Genomic DNA, 21,739 nt, shown 5'->3' on the forward strand with positions numbered 1-21,739 from the left:
TCTCAAGAAATTAGTCATGGCCAGCCATTAATGAGCATCTCAGTAACACACTAATGAGCTGCCTTCAGCTGCCTGTAAAAAAGGCCTTTAATTAGATTAGTGCATGTAGCATTGTCCAGTGCCTGGTAGGTAATCATCAGGTTTTGCACTGGTGGGATTACAGATGACATTCTATTTAATTGCTCTTTCCTTTTCGTTTTCTTCCTTTTTTGGTTTTTGGTGAGGGTTTTTTTTTTTTTTGTTTTGTTTGGGGTTTTTTTCCTTAATTGCTCTTTCCTTTTCATTTTCTTCCTTTTTTTGGTTTTTGGTGAGGTTTTTTTTTGTTTTGGTTTGGGGTGTTTTTTTTGTTTGTTTGGTTGGGGTTTTTTTTGGTGTTTTTTGTTTTGTTTTGGGGTTTTTTTTGTGTTTGTTTTTTGGTTAGGTTTTTTTTTTGGTCAGTTGGTGTTTTTTTTGGTTTTTGGGGTTTTTTGTTTGTTTTTGGGGTTGTTTTGTTTTGGGGTTTGGTGTTTTCTTTTGAAGATTCTTTCCTCCAAAGAATTTTGTTTCTGTTCTTGAACAGAACCTAAATGTTGTCCATGGAATTTTGCATCTGAAAGGGCTGCCAGACTGGGCTTATCTGATTCAATTGACCTTTAGAATTTATTTTGCTGCTGTCAGAAAGAATGTTGGTCTGTTCACAAGAGATTTCTGAGATGATTGGAAGCAGAGACTCCTGAAAACTCCACTTGTTGCATATTCTGCAATCAAAGGATGCTCCTATTTGGGGAGGGAGGGCTTCTAGGAGAAAAGTGCCCTAATTTAAAATATATTTTCATGGAGAAAATGCTTTCAAAGACAAAGTTTCAGCCTTGTCAAGCAGATGGAGGTGGTGGCTGCCCTATCCCTGGGAATATTCAAGGCTGGGTTGGACAGGGCTTGGAGCAGCGTGGGACAGTGGAAGGGGTGGAACAACTCAATCTTGAAAGGCCCCCTCCAACCCAAACTATTCCATGATTCTTTGGGGTAAAACTGTCTCCAGAGGGGGTGCAGAGGAGCAGCTCTGGGGTGACCCCAACCCTGTGAGGTGAGGGCACACCTGCCCATGAATTCTGTGAATTCTGTGAGCAGAATTTGGGGGAGCCCCAGATACGTGGACACGAGGCAGGGTGAGGAGCAGGGGCTGCTTGGACAGCTCTCACTGTCCAGCTCTCACTGTCCAGCTCTAGGTCATCCTTTATCACACTTATTAGGAAGGATTTAATGCTCTAATGAATAGATTTTTAATCTTCTACAGGCATAAATAATATATAGGACAGATGGTAACGAGCCACAGCTATAAACCAAGTGCTGACCTGATAGACTTTGTGACTATTGTACCTTTAACAGCTGATTAAATACTTATTTAAACAGCTATTGATTATTTATGGCTCTGTTATGGAGGATTTCAGAAATTTAAACCAGAGCCAGCTTTTCAAAGGGCTGGCAGGATTTCTGCAGTTTGAAATGACTTGTTTAATTAAAAATTAAAAAAAGGAAGCACTGTGCACAGCAGGGTGGAGAGCTGGGGGAGGACTGGGGGGAGCCACTTCTGTCCCCAGTGTTTGGGCACAGCCCTGCATCAGCCAGGCTTTTATTTTTGAATTTTTATTTTTAATTTTTACGGGGTTATAATTATTTTAATATTTCTTTATTTTAGTATAGAGGTTTGTGTTTAATATTAATTTGATTTTTTATAGTTTTATGTGTTATAGGGGAAAAGAGGGTTTTTTAATAGTTTATAAGAGTATCTTAGTTTTAATATTACAGGTTTTTTGTTTGGGATTTAATTTTCTTTTCATTGATTATGATGTTTTTATGGGGTTTTTAAAATATGTTTGTTGGGGTTTTTTTATTGGGTTTTTATTTGGAAAGGGTTTGGTTTTGTGGTTTTGGTTTTTTGTCTGGTAGTTGAAGGGGGGGCCAGCAAGCACTTTGGGAAGGGGCTTTGGGGTTTTTTGGTAGGGTTCTTTGGTTTGGTTGAGATAGGGGTTGGATTTGGTTGTGTTATTTATTTTGATGGTTGGAAGAGAAAGGGAGGTTTTTTATGATTTCTGTTTTTAATATATGCTTTTTATAGAGGTGTGTTTAATTTTTCAGTGGTTTTATAGCTTGTTAGTTATATAAAAAGCTTTTGTAATACTTGTTTTAATTTTTTTTAATGCTAAATTATGCTATGTTATTTTTTGGTTTTGTGAAATATAATGATTCCATGATGTGCAAAGTGGAGTCCTGGGAGGAATTCACAGGCCCTGTAGGAGGAGCCCCTTGTTGGGCAGGAGAGGGGACAGCCCAGAATGGCACTCGAGGGACCCCAGGACCTGCTCTGCCTGCAGTGAAAGGATCCTGCCCTGCTGGGATGTGCCTGGTTGCACTTACAGGGGGAACAGGGTTTGCAAAGGGACCCCACAGCTTGAGCTCATCTCCAGCTTTCCAGCCCCAGCACAGCAAATATTCCCCTAAAACACAGCCCTGGGCCTGCAGAACCAGTCTAATAATTGTGCTATCCTTGTCTACCCCCATTTTTAATAACTTCCCAGTCCTTTAACACTCATGTCTGGGAGGATTGAAGCTGTTTTCCCCAGCAAACCCAAGTGCTGGTTTCCTCCCAGTGGATTCTGTTTATTTGAGCACAGCAGTGAGCAGGATCTGCCTGCTCTGTGTGGGGAGGGCTGAGCCCTCCAGCTTTGTGTGCAGGACTTGCTGGGGACTCAGGAGTTATTGAAAAAGTGCAGGGTTTGTGTTGGTTATTAAACCAGCTCTTCAGAGCTGGGCTCTCATGTCTGGGGACTCGCTAGGAAATGGCTCAGGGCTCCCATGTGGGTGGCACTGGGGATGGCAGGGACCCTGCTGCCCATGGAGCTGGGCAGGGCAATCCCCTGTCTCAAAACTGCCTTTTTTTGGCTTAAAGGAAAACAAACAAACAAAAAAACCTGGAGGAGGTTGGCCAGAGCAGCTGTGGCTGCCCCTGGATCCCTGGGCAGGCTGGGCAGGGCTTGGAGCAGCCTGGGACAGTGGCAGGTGTCCCTGCCATGACAGGAGGTGGAACTGGATGATTTTTCAGGTCCCTTCCACCCAAGCATTCTGTGATTCTCCTAAAGCCCTCAGAGCCAAGGGGAAGCCTGATGGCTGCAAAGTGAGATCCTCACTGTGGGACAGTCTGTCTGTGCTGGGAAATGTTAACTGCCCAGGCCTTCCCTAAAACTCATTTTTCTGGCTGCTTGCAAGAAAGTGCAAATCACTCCTGTGGTGGATTTTTGTCTCCCCATGTAATGTTGTTGATTCAGCCTTTAAGTTCATAAAAACAGAATAGTTTGGGTTGGGAGGGACCTGAAAAATCATCTTATGGGCAGGGACACCTTCCACTACCCCAGCTCCAAGCTCTGCCCAGCCTGGCCTTGGGCACTCCCAGGGATCCACAGCTGCTCTGGGCACCCTGTGCCAGGGCCTGCCCACCCTCACAGGAACAATTTCTTCCCAATATCTGGCTGGGGTTTGCCCTGCACAGGAGTTTCTGAGATGGTTAAAAACACCTGAACAAGGTGCATCCCACTGACACTGGAGCTCCACAGGCTGTACCATCCATCCATGTTGCTGGTGCTTTTTCCAGTACCCCAAATACCAAATTTGCCCCAAACCTGGCAGGGACCAGGTTTGTCCCTGTGCTGGGGTCCCTGAAGGATATCTGCATTTGTCAAACCTTCAAGCTGGAAAAACGTGTGATGGTGTTCCTGGGTGGAGATGTGAGCAGGGTAGAAAAGGCCAGGGTAGAAAACCCAGGTTAGAAAAACCCCAGGATAAAAAATCCAGGGTAGAAAATCCAGGGTGGAAATTCCCATTTCCCCTGCTGTGAGCAAACGTGATGAGAGGGACACAAGAGCCAGGCTGCTGCTGTCACAGGACACCAAGAGCTCCTGCAGGACACAGGGGGCTGGGTTTGCTTTGTGCTCTCCCTTCTCCTGCCGTGACAGTTCCTCACTCCCCGGGCCCCTGGGGTTTGCAGCCACCTGGCTCTCAATTAACCGGCTGATCTGGGAACCAAGGCACTGAGAGCAGGGAGGGGACAGCTGATCAGCACTCCAGTGCCAGCCTCGGGCTGTTCCTGGGTGGATAGCAGGTTTTTTAAGGGATTCCTGCACGTTGGCAGCAGAGGGACAGTGTGTGGCATTGCTGTCACAGGGAAACAGGAGAAGCAGAGGCAGGGAGAGGAGTTTGCTGGCATCCATCCCCCTCCCAGCATGGAACGGGGGCATGTGCAGGTGGGCACAGCCTGTCCTGGGGTGTGGGAGCTCACTGGGACCCTGGAGTGGTCCTCACCACCCCTAAAAACGGCACAGGGGATCCTTGAATTTCCGGGGTGCAAAGCTCAGTTAATCCCTGCTCTATTTTCGTCTCACCTGGCAGTGGCACGCAGGTGCCCAGGACGATGAACCCCTGGAGAATCTTGGGCAAATGCCAGGCTCCAGGGCTGTGGAGGCTCAGCTTGCAGGGCTGGTGGTCAGAGGGTGCTGGAGAGCCCAGCCTGGGTGCAGGTGGGTGTCCCCAGCTGCTCCTGGGGTCACTGTGGTCTGGCCTCACTGCTGCCCCTGGGGACTCACAGGGTCCCTCCCTGTGCAGAGGGGATGGCACAGGCAGGAGGGAGGGAAGGCAGGAAGCAAGGAAAGGGGAAGGGAGAAGGTTTAAATTGGGTATTTGGAAGAAATTGTTCCCTGTGAGGATGGGCAGGCCCTGGCACAGGGTGCCCAGAGAAGCTGTGGCTGTGCCTGGATCCCTGGCAGTGCCCAAGGCCAGGCTGGACAGGGCTTGGGGCAGCCTGGGACAGTGGGAGGTGTCCCTGCCATGGCAGGGGGTGGAATGGAATGAGGTTTAAGGTCCCTTCCACTTCAAGTGGTTCTGTGATTCTAGAAAGGGTAGAAGGAAGGAAGGAAGTATGGAAGGAGAAATCTTACTCCTGGCAATCTCATCCTTAAGTCTCCTTGTATCTTTGGTGGCATTTGGGACTGGGAGTGCCACTGCAATATCTCTGGAGGCTTTGGTGAGGCTGGGGGCACACACTCCTCCACCCCAGACCTCTCCTGTCTGGAGCTCAGTTTCCCTTGCAGAAAACAGGGATAATCCTAATACTCTGTCCTTGATGTTCTCTGGGGTGCTGGAGGTGAAGAACCCCTTCACACCTTCATTTATTTATGTCCAAGTATTATTCTTTGTTGCCTTTTGTCTTTTCTCTTTTCCAATTCTAGTTCATCTTGTGGCAGTTTTGGGGTGGGGGATGAAAGGTGAAATCAGAGCTGTGGAAATGCTCCTGCTGATGCCAGCAGTGGTTACTGGAATGTCCTGGAACTACCAGGAATATGTGTGGGTGCTCTGTGGGTGCTTCTGACCAGACACATCTGCTCTGACTCAGCCCTGCTGGATGTTCCATGGTGGCTGGAGAGGCCACTCTCCCCCCCAGCTGATGGCTCTGCTGGATCTCACCCGGACACATTCCCTGCTGGAATGCAGGGATAGAGTATGAAATATTAACAGCCATGGTTTAAATGCCCTTTTCCAGTTGTTACAGCAAGGAAGCCAGTAAGTGGTGCCAAGTGACTGCTGTGTTTAAGAAGAAATCCCAGATGAGTGGGACAGAGGAGAAAGGGAGGCTGATTTCTCCAGGGGACGCCAGGCTCGTGTCTGGCAGCAGCAGAGCACCCTGCACAGGCTGCAGGGCCCAGGGGGTTCTGAGACACCAGTGATGGGGCCCAAACCCTCATTCCCCAGCCTTGGCTTCCCTTGTCCCTGCTGCCAAATCCCTGCTGCCTGCCCAGGCAGGGCCAGCCGAGCGTGGCCAGATGGCCCTGGAGAGCTCCCATCTGCAGGGACACCAGGGTCCCCTGCCCAGCCCTGCCAGCACGTGGCCATCACCCTGCCTGACCTTGGCTTGGCCATCTGGTGGCCCTGTCCCATCTCCCATCAGCCAGGCACGTCCTGTCCCCTGCCCAGCCCTGCCCTGTCCCGAGGTGGCCCCGGGGCCACTGGGAATTCAAGGGGTGAACTCCTGCTCTGCCACTGCTCCCTGCCTGCGGGGTGTGTGACCTTAGGCAAGGCTTTAGAAAGCCTAAGTGAATTCCTGAGTGGGAGTTGCCCATCCCATATCCAGCTTTCTGGGATTGCTGGGTCCCAGCCCCCCAGGTGGGCAGGAGAGGACACAGCACAGGGAACGAGCACAGCACAGCTGCAGGGAATGTGGGGAAGGTCACAAGAGCAGACAAGGAGGGTGTGAGGTGGGAATGGGCAGCAGGGACCCAGGAGAGGCACAGGTTCCCCTTTTCCAACCCCCTCCCCAACTTCATGGCAGCCAAAATCTTCATCTTAGAAGATTTCCTTCTCCAAGATCCATCTGGTACCTTCCTGCCCACACCTCAGCTGCTTCATCCAGGTCTTTTTTTTTATAGCAAACCTACATGGGTCCATTGACAGCTGCAGAGCTGGCTCACATGGACCCCCGAACTCCATGGCAGCCAAAATCTTCATCTTAGATTTCCTTCTCCAAGATCCATCTGGTACCTTCCTGCCCACACCTCAGCTGCTTCATCCAGGTCTTTTTTTTTATAGCAAACCTACATGGGTCCATTGACAGCTGCAGAGCTGGCTCACATGGCACCTGCTGGGAGTCATCCAGGTCTTTTTTTTTTATAGCAAACCCACATGGGGAGGGGTCCATTGACAGCTGCAGAGCTGGCTCACATGGCACCTGCTGGGAGCCCGTGAAATTTGGGGGAGAACAAAGTTTTATACCCACATCCCACCTGAATCCCAGCCTGTTCCAGCCCAGGCACAGAGGCAGCTTAACCCAGATCCCTCCTACAGGCTTAAGGAGCTCAGCCCCTGATGGAATTGGGGTTTGCAGCTGCAAACAGCTGGGCAGAGCTTCAGGCTCATGCCAATAACACCTGACTGGGCTGATCAGTCCTTGGGGAGGCTTTGGGCTTTGCCTGCTTTGGGGCTGGGGACAGCAGTAGCAAAGCTCTGCGGTGCTGGGGTGTGGAAGCAGAGCCAGGGGTGTATTTGATGTGGGTACTGTGTCTGATCCTGAGGAAGGGAATATTCATTCCTCAGCAGGGCCAGACCTGGAATGGTGTAGCCAAACTTGACCAAGCTACTTCTCTCCTGTGGCCAAGTGAGTGGTTGGTGTCTGCCCTAACTTCAGGAAGGCTTTGGACACAGTCCTGCAGCTTCCTGGCATCCAGGTGGGCACTGCAGGCTGCCTGGTGGGTTCCAGGGGTGGGGAGAGGGGCTCAGACTGCCCAGGGACCAGGGGAATTTCTCAGAGGTCTGGGAGAAAGGAGGGCAATGGGTGAGTAGAAAATGGGTTGGAGACTTGCCCAGACTCCAGCAGATGAGGATGGAAAAGTGGGAAGGCATCTTGGAGTGGGGAAGCTGCTTAGAGGGACCAAGGGTGTCCCCGTGGTGTGGCCTGGGGTGGGGGAAAGAGGTGCCAGGGCAGGCTGGCTCTGAAACCAGGAAATCCAGGCTTCAGGAGCCCCAGGAGTCACCACATGTGGAGTCACTGCTGTGACAATGCTGAATCCCCAGGGAAACAGGGCTCACAGCAGATCTGATGTGTCCTTGGGGCAGCAAGGCCACCCAGGGCCACCTGGCTACAGATACCCCACAGTGTGCAGGCTCTCTGAAGGTCCTGCTCAGCTCAGCCACTGCCAGCATCCTCAGGATGGAGATTCCAGTGAGCACCACTGGCCACATTCAGGATGGAGATTCCAGTGGGCATTGACCACATTCAGGGTGGAGATTCCCTGGGCACTGGCCACATAGGATGGAGATTCTCTGGGCACTGGCCACATTAGGATGCAGATTCCCTGGGCACTGGCCACCCTGGAGCAGCCTCCAGCTGGGCTTGGTGCAGATATTCAGGTTTCTATGGAATGAGTCCTTGAGGCTTAAGCTGGGTACCCAGAGTGACCAAAGAGAAAAGCCTCCATTTCTCCCCACCTACACCAGTTTCCTTTGAGAGCCTCCTCGAGGTGCCACTGCAAAAATAAGTTCAAATAGAGAGCATTAAATAAGGGCTGATACGGGGTGGAAGTTGGAGCACCACTTGCCAAAGGTTCAGAATTGAATTCACTTAGATTCCTTTGAAAGTCCTGTCCTTTGGCTATTTTTCCCAGTGTTTTTAGGAAAGCTCTGCCTGCCAGGAATTGGTTCTAAAGTAATAAAAGTATCTGGCTCTTTTAATCTGTAAGTGTGAAAGGGAAAATACAACGAGCCAGACTCAGAACACTCTGAAGTGGCCCCACCAATGTGGTGGAGAGGCAGCACATGCAGACAGTCACCCCTCAGGTATCAACAGTTGCATTTGGAGCCTGAGGCAGTAGAAATATTGTTTGATTGCTAAAGGCCAACAAAGCAGAGGCAATGCATCAGGAGGTGGAAGCAGGGTGTTCCTTGCAGCCTTGGTGCTCTCCAGCCTTTCACTCTGGTTGTCCCTGCTTTATTCTGCAAAGGTGCAGTGTTACCAGCTGTGCCCACCTGGACCAGGCTGCTCAGACTTGGGCTCGGGGCCCAGAGAGCCAAAACCCCAAAGCCAGGCAGTACCAGGGCTGGGGAGCACCAGGCAGGGGACACCAGGCCCTGTGGTAGCAGCACAACCCCTGTGCCAGGCTTGGGGCAGAAGTTGTGGACAGGACACCCTGGTGGTGTTGCCCTCGGGAATGGGAACACCTGTGGTTGCTGCTGGAAGGGGCTGGGGAAGAGCAGCACCTCATGTGCATCACAAAACACCTTGCACAGCTCCTGGGTCAATCCCACAGCCTGTGTGCAGCACAGCAGGATCCCAAACATCCCTGTGGCTCTGGAAGGTGGGAGCCAAGCTGGTCTCTGCACAGCTGTGGGTTGTGCTGGAGCTGGGGCAGACAGGCCACGCTGCCTTGGCCTTCACACAGCTTGCAGCCCTGTCCCTCCTGCTCAGAGGGCAAACCCGAGGAGGAGCCTGCCTGGCAGCCACGGGAAGGGGTTGGAGTGGCTCCCAGCGGCTGTGATGGTGATTTCCAGGCTAACAGTGACACCTCCTGTTCGCACAAAATCCAGCCCAAAGCGCAGGCAGCGCAGCGCTGGTGCCAGCAGGAGCACATGGGCTGATCGCTGCTTACATCTCTTCGTTTACATCCAGAAATCCCAAGTCCCCTTCCAGGTGTGAGTGTGGCCTCACAGGGACAAACCCATCCCTGTGCATGGTGAGGGTTGGGCTGGGCAGTGTTGGCAGGGGAAAGCCTGGAAAAGTGGGCACGAACCAAGGTGCTGGATGCAGACTGTTTCACTGAGAGTTCTTTGAACTGTGGTTTAGCATAGAGAGGTAAAAGCTTTGGTATGACAGCATTAAAGCTTTCACTTAGATGTGAAATGGATTTTAATCTTGGTTTCTCCCCTAAAAGGAACCTTAGAATCACAGAATACCCTGAGTTGGAAGGGACCCACAAGCATCATCAAAGTTCATCTCCTGGCCTTGCACAGAACCAACCAGGTGCCAGCCTGATCAACTGATTTCTAAAATCAAGAATTTAGATTTCTAAAATCAAGAATTTAGATTGACTTTATGTTCAATTGAAATTAGATTGTGTTTAGGATTGACTGTTCCAGTGGTCTCCCAGCACCCAGGGGCTCCTGGAGACGGGATCTGCCCCACTGTGACCAGCTGAAATTGAGGAGCTGCTTCCTCCACTGAGAGCTTTGCCCCCCACCCTTTTTCCTGTGAATTCCTTCTCACACCCTCCTGACTCCCCACCTATCCTTGCAGGCATCCAAGATGTCCTTGAAGGTGCAGACCAGCAACATCACCAACAAGAATGACCCCAAGTCCATCAACTCGCGGGTGTTCATCGGCAACCTCAACACGGCGGTGGTGAAGAAGTCGGATGTGGAGACCATCTTCTCCAAGTACGGGCGCGTGGTCGGCTGCTCCGTGCACAAGGGCTACGCCTTCGTGCAGTACTCCAACGAGCGGCACGCGCGCGCCGCCGTGCTGGGCGAGAACGGCCGCGTGCTGGCCGGCCAGAGCCTGGGTGAGTGCCCCGGCCCCGCCGCGGCCAGCAGCCTCCTGGAGGGCTGTGCTGTGCCTGTGCTGTGGCCTTTTCCCCAGTGGTCTGCTGTGCTGTGCCTGTGCTGTGGCCTTTTTCCCCCCTAACCTGCTGGGAGGGCTGGTCTATGGTCTTTTCCCCCAGTAACGCACTGGGTGGGCTGTGCTGTGCCTGTGCTGTGGCCTTTTCCCCCCTAACCTGCTGGGAGGGCTGGTCTATGGTCTTTTCCCCCAGTAACCCACTGGGTGGGCTGTGCATGGGATAATCTGTGGCCTTTTCCCCCAGTAGCCCACTGGGTGGGCTGTGCTCTGGCCTTTTTCCCCAGTAACCTGCTGGGTGGGTAGTGCTGTGGCCTTTTCCCCATTAGCTCGCTGGGTGGACTAATCTGTGGCCTTTTCCCCAGTGACCCACTGGGAGGGCTGGTCTATGGCCTTTTCCCCCAGTAACCTGTTGGCTGGGCTGTGCTGTGGCTGTGCTGTGGTCTTTTTGCCCCCTAACCTGCTGGGAGGGCTGTCCTGTGGCCTTTTTCCCCCCTAACCTGCTGGGAGGGCTGTCCTGTGGCCTTTTCCTGTCACCATTGAGTCAGAGATGACACAGACTCAGATCAGAAGGCAAAGGGCTAAAAAGTGGCCCGTTTGTTCAGTCCTCTGTAGGAATGTGCCCCCTGTTGATGGAGTGACTAAATTATTTTTTGTGTGCTTAGAAAGGCAAAAAGGCCAGAAGTTTCTCTCCTCAGTTTGGTACAAAGACACCTCATAGGACCTTGGGGCTTCACCTCAGACCTGGGGATGTCAAACTGGACAGAGGCCAAGAGGCCTCACCTCAATAATTCATTAGAAAAAGAAGAGAACAAAGGAAATAATTGCTTTTGTGGGGTGTTGTAGCAGGAGCAAGAACCACTTGCCCCGGCTTGGATTTTCTCTGTATGGGCTGTGCTCTGGCCTTTTCCTGTCACCATTGAGTCAGAGATGACACAGACTCAGGTCAGAAGGCAAAGGGCTAAAAAGTGGCCCATTTGTTCAGTCCTCTGTAGGAATGTGCCCCCTGTTGATGGAGTGACTAAATTATTTTTTGTGTGCTTAGAAAGGCAAAAAGACCAGAAGTTTCTCTCCTCAGTTTGGTACAAAGACACCTCATAGGACCTTGGGGCTTCACCTCAGACCTGGGGATGTCAAACTGGACAGAGGCCAAGAGGCCTCACCTCAATAATTCATTAGAAAAAGAAGAGAACAAAGGAAATAATTGCTTTTGTGGGGTGTTGTAGCAGGAGCAAGAACCACTTGCCCCGGCTTGGATTTTCTCTGTAAGAGCTTTGTTATTTTGCCTTTTATTAAACCTTTTTCTGTTTCCAGCACTACCTCAGAAGCCATCCTGCTAACTTTGTGCCATTTGGGGTAGCTGGGCTATCTCAGGAGTGACAGGTTCTTTGACAGCTCATAAAACCTGGCTTGAGGAGAAGCCTATAAATCCTCTTTTATACCTTGGTTTGCTACAGGTGGACCTGATCGGTCATTTAATCAACAAATTTCACACGATTGGCTAATTAAGAAGACACCCATCGGTAAACAGCTTTAGGAGAAAAACAACTTTTGAAAAACACCACCTATGGATTGTTTACAATTCTTTCTCTCCAGCTCCCTAATATTTCCCAGACCAATTCACGGGAAAGCTAATCTAGCTTTCTCTCTCTCTGACCAGGCTGTCACATCCACAAGTAGCATGCTGGGTGGGCTGTGCTGTGGCATTTTCCCCCATTTTTGGAAATGAAACTGGAGATAATTTTAGGAAGGAGGTAATATTTTGGGGGTTGATCTCTTTCTCCAGGCAGCAGCTGACAGGATGAGAGGATTGAATTTTGTTAGTAAGTTTGCAGATGACACTAAGCTGGGATTGTGTCTCGATGTTTTGGAGGGTAGGAGGGCTCTGCAGAGAGACCTGGAACGGTTGGATAGAGGGGCAGAGTCTAACAGGATGAAGTTTAATAAGTCCAAGTGCCCAGACCTGCATTTTGGTCACAATAACCCCCTGCAATGCTCTAGGCTGGGGATGGTGTGGCAGGACAGTGCCCAGGCAGGAAGGGACCTGGGGGCACTGATGGACAGCAAAGAGTGATAAAGTTGTGGCATGGCTGCCTGGGGAGGTGGTGCAGTCCCCATCCCTGGGTGTGTTTAACAAAGCCTGGATGTGGCACTGGGTGCCAGGGTTTAGTTGAGGGGTTGGCCCAAAACCTCAGCTCTGGGCTATCACTGTAGGAGCCAAACAGTAAAAGCACAGTTCTGGGTCATCCCATGGCCTTGTCCTGGAACTGCTGGGGAGGAACAAGGGTGAGGAAAGACATTGCCTGGTATCAAAGACATGGATAGGACAAGGGGAATGGCTTCCCACTGCCACAGGGCAGGGTTAGATGGGATATTGGGAAGGAATTGTTCCCTGTGAGGGTGGGCAGGCCCTGGCACAGGGTGCCCAGAGCAGCTGTGGCTGTGGGCTGCCCCTGGATCCCTGGCAGTGCCCAAGACCAGGTGGGACAGGGCTTGGAGCAGCCTGGGACAGTGGAAGGTGTCCCTGCCGTGGCAGGGGGTGGGATGGGATGAGCTTTAAGGACCCTTCCAACCCAACCCATTCTGTGATTCAGTGATTCCCTTCCAGGACCAGGCCTTACCCTCAGCCTGTCAGGAGAGCTGACCTCCAGGCCAGCTCAGCCTGACTTCTTCCAGCAGATGTTAAACAAGAGAACTTTCCCCATGTCTGCACTGCTGTGGCATGAGAACTAACAAGCAAATCCCCCCAGCTGCATCTTTGCTTTTTCAGATTGCTCTGAGGTGTCAGCAGCTCCAAGCTGAGAATTGGAACTGGGAGACAATTTTTAATGAAAAATCGTGGTTTTTAATAAAAAATTGTGATTTCCAAGCCTGCTGTGGGCAGTGGTCACCCAGAAAAGCAATTTGCAGCCCATTCCCACCCTGCTGGTGGCACAGCCTGACATAGGAAGTTGTGCTGAGGCCATGCTGCTTCCTCTGAGGTTTATCCAGATACCAGAAACTTCTGCTCACTTCTCTCGAGCTCCAGAGAGAGGAGCTGCAGACCTGGCAGAGCTCAGCGTGCCAGGAATGCTTCCAGCCCAGATGTTGCCCACATGTGCAGCCTGAGATAGGATGGAGAGGGCCTTGGGGAGCCCAGGAGCTCCTTGTGATGCTCCAGACAGATAGAGGAGATGTGGCCGAGAGACAGGGAGCACCTGCTCACTCAGCTGAAGAGAGGGATAAAAGGTTTGCTGTGAGGAAAACCTCTGATCTCTGCTGGTCCCAAGGCCTGGAATTCCAGAGGGAGGCAAAGGACTGTGTGATAGCTGGGTGTCCTGTTCATGTCATGGACAAGGTGCAAACTCAGCTGCCTTTGATCTGCCTGCCCCTCGTGGGCCAGGCTGAGCACAGGAGAGCTCCTCAGGCTGTTCCTGAGGGGAGTGAGCTCTGGGGTGCTCCTGGCAGGAGGGAGCTCTGGGCTTTTCCTGGGAGGAGTGAGCTCTGGGGTGCTCCTGGCAGGAGGGAGCTCTGGGGTGCTCCTGGCAGGAGGGAGCTCTGGGGTGCTCCTGGCAGGAGGGAGCTCTGGGGTGCTCCCCTTGCAGGAGAACCCAGCAGAGAAGAGCTGTGGTGAGACAATCAAGGTTGGAGGCTTTTCTCTAAATACAGGAGGGATGGCCACGTAGGAATGGGGGGAGGGAGGACAGGCTGGGACTGCCAGGGGACATTGCAGACACCCTGCTGAGGGACTGTCCCAGCAGGTCCTGGCAGCCTCTGGGGTGCCTTCTGCAGACACCCCAGTCACTGCAGGAGGCATTGCCCGAGGGAGGCACTGGAAGCTGATCCACACCATCCCCTACTATGCAGCATGGAAAAGCACAAGCTCCCCACTGAGTGAGTGTGGGAATAGGTGCCTGGGTATGAGCAGGAGAGATCAGGGCTGCCTTGGGATGGGCAGATGGAGTCAGTGATGCAGAGGAGGGAGCCAGAATGGGAATGAGATGCAAAATCTGTCCAGTCTGATGTTGCTGCTGAGCTCTTGTCTCTTCTTTTTCACTCTCAAGGGAATCCTGTGGGATCTGATTGCCCATCACCACTAGCTGAGAGTATGAACTCCCTGCTGTTGCCAGGAACCAGCGAGGGTTCCACAGGGCTCTTTGTAGCAGTGGGGACCAGCAAATGAAGTGTCTTGGTTTGAAAAGCCAGGTGTCTGCTAAGGAAGGCAGGAGCCTCCCTTGAAATGGAAAATGAAAAGCCCCTCCCTCTGAATTATTATAATTTTGAAATTAAGGGGCTCTCAGGCAAAGGTATGGGAACAGGAAGAACAGCTCTTTACCATGAAAATTAAAATTACAAATGCAGCAATACAAAACAACCCTGCCAGAGTCAGAGCAGGCCCTGTCCCCCTGTGTGTCAGGGTGGTGGCACAGCCCCATCCCATGGGGGCTCAGCCCTCCTGCAGTGCCAGCTGTGCTTCTGCTGGAGCAGGGATCCTGCACAAGGCTGCAGTTTTCCTCTGCAGCTCCAGGGCTGCTGGAGATGGGCCTGCTCTTCCTCTGGCAATGCAGGGCAGGAGAAAGCTGCTCCTCTGGGAATGCAGGGGGCAAAGGCTGCTGTGCTGTTCCAGGCTCAGATTGGATCCAGGTAGGAATGCTTGGCTCCTGCCCTGGGCACAGCATCTCCCCATGGGATGCTGGAATTTGATCAGCCCTGCAGGGACACTCCCTGGCCATGGACAGCAGAGATCTGCTGGAGGGAGGATTGGCTGTGGGAGAGATGGAGAAAACTGCCCATGAACAGCAGAGAACTGCCCCAGCTCTGACAGATGGAAATGGAATGCACAGCCCCAAACCACATCTTACAACCCAGGACATGGAGCTGATTGTTGTCCTTCTCCTCTCCTGAGCTTCGAGTGCCTCTCCCTTGGAGTTCCCAGCCTGGTGCTCTCAGGGGCTCCCCAGTCCATGGGAGCAGTGACTGGGAACTGTGACCTACACCCTGGCAGCAGAAAGGGCTCAGAGCCAGAGAGCTGCAGCTGGGCAGGGCTGATCCCTTTGTTCCCTGGCAGTGCCAGCAGCCTTGGTGGCTCAGCAGGCTGTGTGTGAAATGTTCCTGCTGGCAGCAGCTGTCCCTGCACCTGCCCTGTGCCCACGTGCAGCCCTCTCTCCACCAGGCTGTCCTCAGCTGGGCAGGCAGGGTGCAGGAGGGCAGCCAGGCAAACACAGGCTCTGATGGGAGCGGGCCCAAGGGCAATGCTCTGTGCCATGGCTGAGCCAACCACTCCACATTGGTTGTTCACGCTCAGAGAGGGGCCAAGCTCCAGCTTCAGCAGCAATAAGGTCTCTTGACAGACCCTAAAAGGCAGCCAGGGAGTTGCACAGCAAGGCCCTGGGCAGTGGGAGTGTGTCCTTGCTCCTCCAGAGCCGTGTCCTGCATGTGCAGCCTGTGCTCCTCCTGCTCAGCTCATCCAGCACTGCTGCAGCCTCCCTGTGCTCCTGCCGATGATTCTCCAGGTTATACCTAAGTCAGCAGGATGTTCCTTTGGATAGAAAAGAATAATTAAAAAATAGGGGAATAGGTTGGAATGGGATGAGCTTTCAGGGAAGATTTCTTCCAACCCAAACCATTCTGGGACCTTTTTCTCCCACCACCTCTCTGGTCCATCCCAAAGCCCTGTGGGGCGCTGGTCTGATGGAGCTGCAGGATGTGCCTGTGGGTGGGACACTTTCAGCCCCTGGTTCTCAGGTCCCTCAGGGCAGGTCAGGGCACACCCTGAGCACCAACATGTTCAGTAGGTGAGCCAGCTGTGAGGAAGAGTCTCCTGAACCCACCCAGCCTTTTCCAGAAACACGGGTGTGGCTGCTCCGAGCTCCTGGAGATCACTGGCCTCACACCAGCTCATGAAGAGGCTTCTTAGCAACCCCATGGACTCAGCAGCTGCTCTTTCACTCCCTCATCTTCCACTACTTGGATTTTTGAAATAATGAGGAGGTTTTTCCTTTTTCTTTTTTCCTGCTCTGTTTGAGGGCCATGGTTTTAGGATGAGCTTGGCAGTGCTGGTCCACATGAGGAAATCCTGTCTTCCTCAGCTCAGATCTGCCATGCCCAGAGGTCTGACACCTCTTCATACACATAGGACCTGAAGAACCAGCAGAGTTTAGGGCTGATTGGGAAGGCAGTGGGGCATTTGCCACCGCTCACCTCTCTGAGTTCTGGCTCCACACCCGATGTTGGATTGCCAGGCTCTCAGCAGCTCCATAAAATTGGCTGTGTCACTTTATTCTCACATCAAAAGCATGTTTGGCACCATAGCCAAGCAGTGACATTCCCTCAGGGGATTGGAGTTTATTCTCCCCTCTCCTGGCAGAAGATGCTGCCCTGAGAGCAGCTCAGGTACAGGCACCATGCAGAGTTTAACACAGGCAGACCCATGGCAGTGCCCAGCATTTCTGGTTATTCCCAGAGGATCCAGGGGTGGATGCTCTGCAGTCAGCACCCTGCAGCAGGTCTGGATTTTGCCATATCACACTGAATTCTTCCAAGAAAGCTGTGCTGGGTTTGTGTGTGTGGAGTGGACCCTGTGCAGGGTGCTGGCTGCTCAGGGAATGGTGAGTGGCTCTGGAAAGGAAAAGAAGAGGTTTCCAAGTTCAGGGGTTTTTCACCTTCCTGTGGAGCCCCAGCAGGTGCCAGCTGTGCCAGAGGCAGGGGGTGGGGGGAGCTCATTGCTCTCTGGCAGGGCTGTGCATCCACCCCAGCCGCAGGTGAGGGTGGGCAGGGACCTGCCATGTCACAGCTGTGTGTCCCTTCCTTGCAGACATCAACATGGCCGGGGAGCCCAAACCCAACAGACCCAAAGGGCTGAAGAGAGCAGCCTCTGCCTTGTACAGGTAGGTGCTCACCACAGTGGGTCAGGTCTCTGGTTTGCCTTCCAGCACCCCCAGCCCCTGCCCTGAGCTCCCTGCTGCCTGCCCCCAGCAGCCTGGGCACTGCACACCCGGAGTTTCTCCCTGGGGCTCCTGCCCTTGGCAGTGCCCCTCGGGGTTGGCCAGTGCCTGTGGTGGTGTGGGAGATCCCCTGGGCATGGCCCCACCTGTGCAGGTGTTGGACTTGGAGAGGGTTGGAGAAGGGTGGGCAGAGGAGCACCCCCTGCACCCAGGGAGCAGGAGTGGGCACAGAGGTGCTGGGTGTGGGTTAAAAATAGGGAACAAGGATCATTTAGGGAAAGAGGAGAATGATTGTCAAAGGGAGAGGAGAAGGGAAGAAAGTGGGAAGTCCTTGGGGTGACAAATGGAGGTGAACCAAGGAGGTGGCTGGGGGCAGTCCCAAGGGAGCCTGTTCTGAGGAGTACACCAAAGGGATCAAGGGAACAGGAGGGGCACGTGGGACATGGAGAGGTCTGTGGAACATGGAGTGTGTTACAGAATCCAGTGAACCCCAGCTTGAGAGAATTTATCATAATTTCTACATGAGGTGAAGATTTTCATTCAAGCCCCAGACTCTGAAGTCAGGGGAATGCAGGATAGACTTACTAAGTTCTTGCTTCTGTTTGCAGATGGGTAAACTTGAAAAGCTGTATCAGGAGTGCCCTGCAGGTTCAGGAACCCAAAACCAAATAAGGTCCCCAAATGTGCTTTATTTATAAATTGTTATGATTTTGATGCCAGTATCATGGTGAGGAGACCGAGGGGCTGAGTACAGAGTTGGAGGATGTGGGGTTGCAAGGAAAAGACTAAAATCAGTATAGGTGGGTGTAGCAAAAGGGGAAATCATGAGAGAACTGGAGATTTTTCCAGAAAAAGAAGAAAAAATGTGAGGGGTGACGGGAACCTTGTGATTCTGACTCAGCCATGTGGTCCTGCACCAGTGTGGTGTGGAAAGGCAAATCCTGGTTAGAAAATGCAGCTCTAGCACAGCCAGACCCCCCACAAAGCCCCAGCAGCCTTCCACCACCCACAGGGCATCCCTGGATTCCTTCCAGGAGCGTCTCAGCCAAGCTCCCCCTGTGCAGCTGTCAGGCACAGTTCTCCTCCCACCCTGGGACCCTTGGGGCCCTCACAGGACGTGGCTCTCCAGGTTCCCAGGGGATGCCACCTGAGGGGAAGGAGGTGGGAGCAGAGATGACACAAATCCTGCAGTTCAGCTGCACATGGACTGCTCACGTGGGGCTGGGGCCATAACACACATCAGCTCCTTCCATACGTCTTGCACTAACGAGCTTTTCATTTACTGCTCAGCCGTGCCTGGAGCACTAATCCCTTCCTCTGGAATGACCAATATTTCAGACTTCAGACTGCTGAGAGAGATGTTTGCTCCCTCCCACAAATATGGATATGCTAAAATATGGGCCAGAGAACTGCACTGCTCCTGTTCCCAGCAATATTTCATCCCAGACTGGCTGTCAGATTAAAACTTTGCCATCTGGACTGGCAGAACTTAGGATATCTCCTGGAAAACAGGGATCCCAGGTTTGCAGCGAGCTGTGGTTACAGCTTCCCAAACCACCATCAATTTTTCTAAATGTTAGACTTCAAAAATCACAGCACTGTAATTTATAGAAGTGCTGTGTTAAACACAGCAGAGGATTTTTCCAAAAGCTGGCTTTTGCTTTGCCTCACTCCAAGTCTGCATGGGAGGGTTGAGGGGAAGGCAAGGCAAGGGAGATTCCATCTTGAACATACAGGAAGCAACAGTTGTGACATTTTTACCTATCCACCAGCCTAGGTGGGTGTCCAGGTGTTAGACAGAAATCCTTGGGGATGTAGGCTCCCATCCACCTCCAGCCAGGCTCCTGCCACCATCAGTTTTCTCAGGTGTCTCCACACGAGGCACCTTCACTTCCTACAAAGCCTTGCTGCTATCACTGCTCTCCTCCACTCTTGGATCTCTGGGCCTCTCTCCCTCCCTCTCTCTGGCACTTCCCAGAGCATCCCTTTGCACAGGGCAGGTCCCTGGATGCTCCCCTGGCACCCTGGCCACCCCCCACAGACGTGGCCCTGCTGCCTGTGGGGATGGCTGGGCAGTGAGCTGCTGTGACCGTGTCCCCAGGGAGTCACTCACTGCCCCTCCAAACTCTCCAACTCTCGTTTTTTGCCTGCATGGCAAATGTCTGGACAGGATTTCCTGGGGCATTTGGGGCCACACTCAGCTCGGTGCCAGAGGTCCCACCCAGATGCTGTCAGCTGCCTGGGAAGGGAAGGTGGCTCTGCCAGTGCTGCTCTGGCCTCTTGGAGGCACAAACCTCTGCCCTGCCCTGCAGAGCTGGGGCTGAAGCTGCTCCTTGCCCATAAGGACAGAGAGGACAACCGAGCAAGGGCTGCTGGGTGTCTCAGCTCAGTGGCCCCAGGAGGGGTCTCTGAAGTGGTGGCAGGGACAAAGTACTGCTGACTGACTGTCACAGCCAGAGAACACTGGCATCCATCCCCTGCTACACCCAAAGCTGCTGTCAGCCCATCCCCAAACACCCCTCCCAGGCCCTGGTGCTGGAGCAGTGACATCCCAGCACAAAACGCACTTGGACAGGCTGAGAGCAGCCCTGGGGCAGAGGGGGAGGTGAGCAGGGATGTCCCAGCCTGCAGCAGTCCCAGCACTTTGGGAATGCCAGGCTTCATCCCACGTTCCTTTATTCCCCACTGCCTTGGCTGTGTGCAGGAGGAAGGAATCACACAGCTCCACAAGATCTGTTTGAATCAGTGCCACATTTTCCAAGCAGCTTGGCAGCAGGGATTCCTTTGCCCACTGCAGTAATGCCATGACAGAAGGGTGGGAGCTGAGCTCACCATGGCACTCGTGATAGCAATACCAGGCAGTCATTAAAGCACAGGTGCTCAAATGCACATTTGCTGTTCAGCTCCAGGCTCTGAAGTGGCCCCACCAATGTGGTGGAGAGGCAGCACATGCAGACAGTCACCCCTCAGGTATCAACAGTTGCATTTTGAACCCGAGGCAGTAGAAATGTTGCTTGATTGCTAAAGGCCAACAAAGCAGAGGCAATGCATCAGGAGGTGGAAGCAGGGTGTTCCTTGAAACCTTCCTGCTCTCCAGCCTTTCACTCTGGTTGTCCCTGCTTTATTCTGAAAGGCTGCAATGTCACCTGCTGATTGAAAAACAGCAAAACCTATTCCTGAACACAAAGACAGAGCTGCCAGGTCACTGAGGAATGATCCCTCAGTCTCAGGATGGTTTATCCTACGTGCAGTGGAATTTTCAGGATAAATCAGTGCCAAGGCACTCCCTTTCACCAGCTTTTTTCCTGGATTCATCCTGGCAGACCTGCCCTGTGCTCAAAGCCTGATTCCAGGGGTGCTGCTAAAATCATCCAGCCCTGCCTCCCTGGCATCATGTGTTAAGCTGTGAGTGACTAGTGTGTTAGAGCAGGGTTACACAGCCACAGGCTGCCCAAATCCCTCATTCCAGCCCCTGCCTTCCTTCAGGGCTGCCCCACAGTCAGCAGGAATCCAAGCAGCCCTGCAGAGGCTGGGTTCATGTTTTGGGAGGTCAGGACCAGCTCCCTGGGATAATTATGCCCCTAATTACTTTTGAAAGGGTGGAAGTGTCTCCAATCCCATGAAGATCCAGGGCCAGGGCAGGAGAGCCCCTCACCTTTGGGCTTTGCACTCACAGATGCCCTGGGGCCCCTGTGCCCTGCCCTGCAAGCATGGTGTGACCCCCTCAGTGCCCCTGGGAATGCCCTGCAGAAGTGCCAGGAGTGATTCCCACCAGGAGAGCACAGGCATACTCAGCTTTGCTCCCACATCCCTATGGAAGTAGGGGATGACACAGTGCAGTAACATCGACAGGGTTTGTGGGCCACTTCAGCAGATTGACTGGTCTGGGAAGAGGCTTCACCTGGGCTCTTGGGCATCTCTATCCTTCTCCAACCTTCTCCAGGTGGGATCTACAGATATTTGAGGCTCAGCTTCATCCCATTGGTGCTGGAGCCAAGCCCAGGAGCAGGACAGAGATGCCCAAATGCCTCAGGGCAGGGTCAGTGCTGGAGAGGGAGGAGCCCATCCCATTCAGGGCTGCATTCCTTGTTCCCAGGTGCCAGGCTTTGCCCAGGACAGTGCTGGCAGCAGCAGGGCAGTGCTGTGTGCTGGCCCCATGGAGCTGCCCATGTGCTGATCCCACAACTCTGCCAGGGAGCAAAGGCTTGGAGGAGAAGCTGGCTCACACCAGGAGTGTGAACTGGGGTCAGGAGAAAGGAATTTGGGTGTCTCAGAATTTTGCCAAACATCCCCAAGTTTTGTGTTCTTTAGGAACAAATGCTCCAAAGCCTTGTAGTGTCCAAGCCACAGTGAGCTTCCGAGCAGGAGCAGCTCCTCGTGGAGGTGATGCCTTGAGGAGCTGGAACAGAGAATGGATGGAGTTCAGAGGAACAAATTGGAGATTCATGGAAGTGCCTTCAAAGGCCACACCCTGGCAGTACCTGGATGGCTCCAAGATGGAAGAAAAAGAGGGCTTGGCCACAAGATCTTACATTTCTATAAGTTTTAGTCCATTTGCATACAGGAGTCAACTGTCCAATTCATAGCTTCAAATGATGAAGTTTCATCCTCCTTGCTTGCTTGCCCACCCTCCTCTTCTCACGTTGTTGATACTTTGGGCCTGAAGTTTGACGAGCTCGTCCTTGAGTCTCCA

The 21,739-nt window shown here is 52.7% G+C and overlaps 1 protein-coding gene across 4 annotated transcripts in view; it reads left to right on the forward strand.

Moving 5' to 3' along the window:
* RALY (RALY heterogeneous nuclear ribonucleoprotein) overlaps window positions 1-21,739 on the forward strand; it is a 121,639-nt gene that overhangs the window by 88,766 nt on the left and 11,134 nt on the right. For all 4 annotated transcript variants that reach the window (XM_039728120.1, XM_039728122.1, XM_039728121.1 and 1 more), the window contains 2 exons: window positions 9,806-10,070; window positions 16,917-16,989. In XM_039728120.1, the coding sequence (XP_039584054.1) occupies window positions 9,815-10,070; window positions 16,917-16,989 (329 nt within the window). In that variant the 5' untranslated portion in view covers window positions 9,806-9,814. The remainder of the gene's footprint in view (window positions 1-9,805; window positions 10,071-16,916; window positions 16,990-21,739) is intronic.

Source organism: Passer montanus, unplaced genomic scaffold (assembly GCF_014805655.1).
Source record: "Passer montanus isolate IOZ18808 unplaced genomic scaffold, ASM1480565v1 scaffold64, whole genome shotgun sequence".
Taxonomy (NCBI): Eukaryota; Metazoa; Chordata; class Aves; order Passeriformes; family Passeridae; genus Passer; species Passer montanus.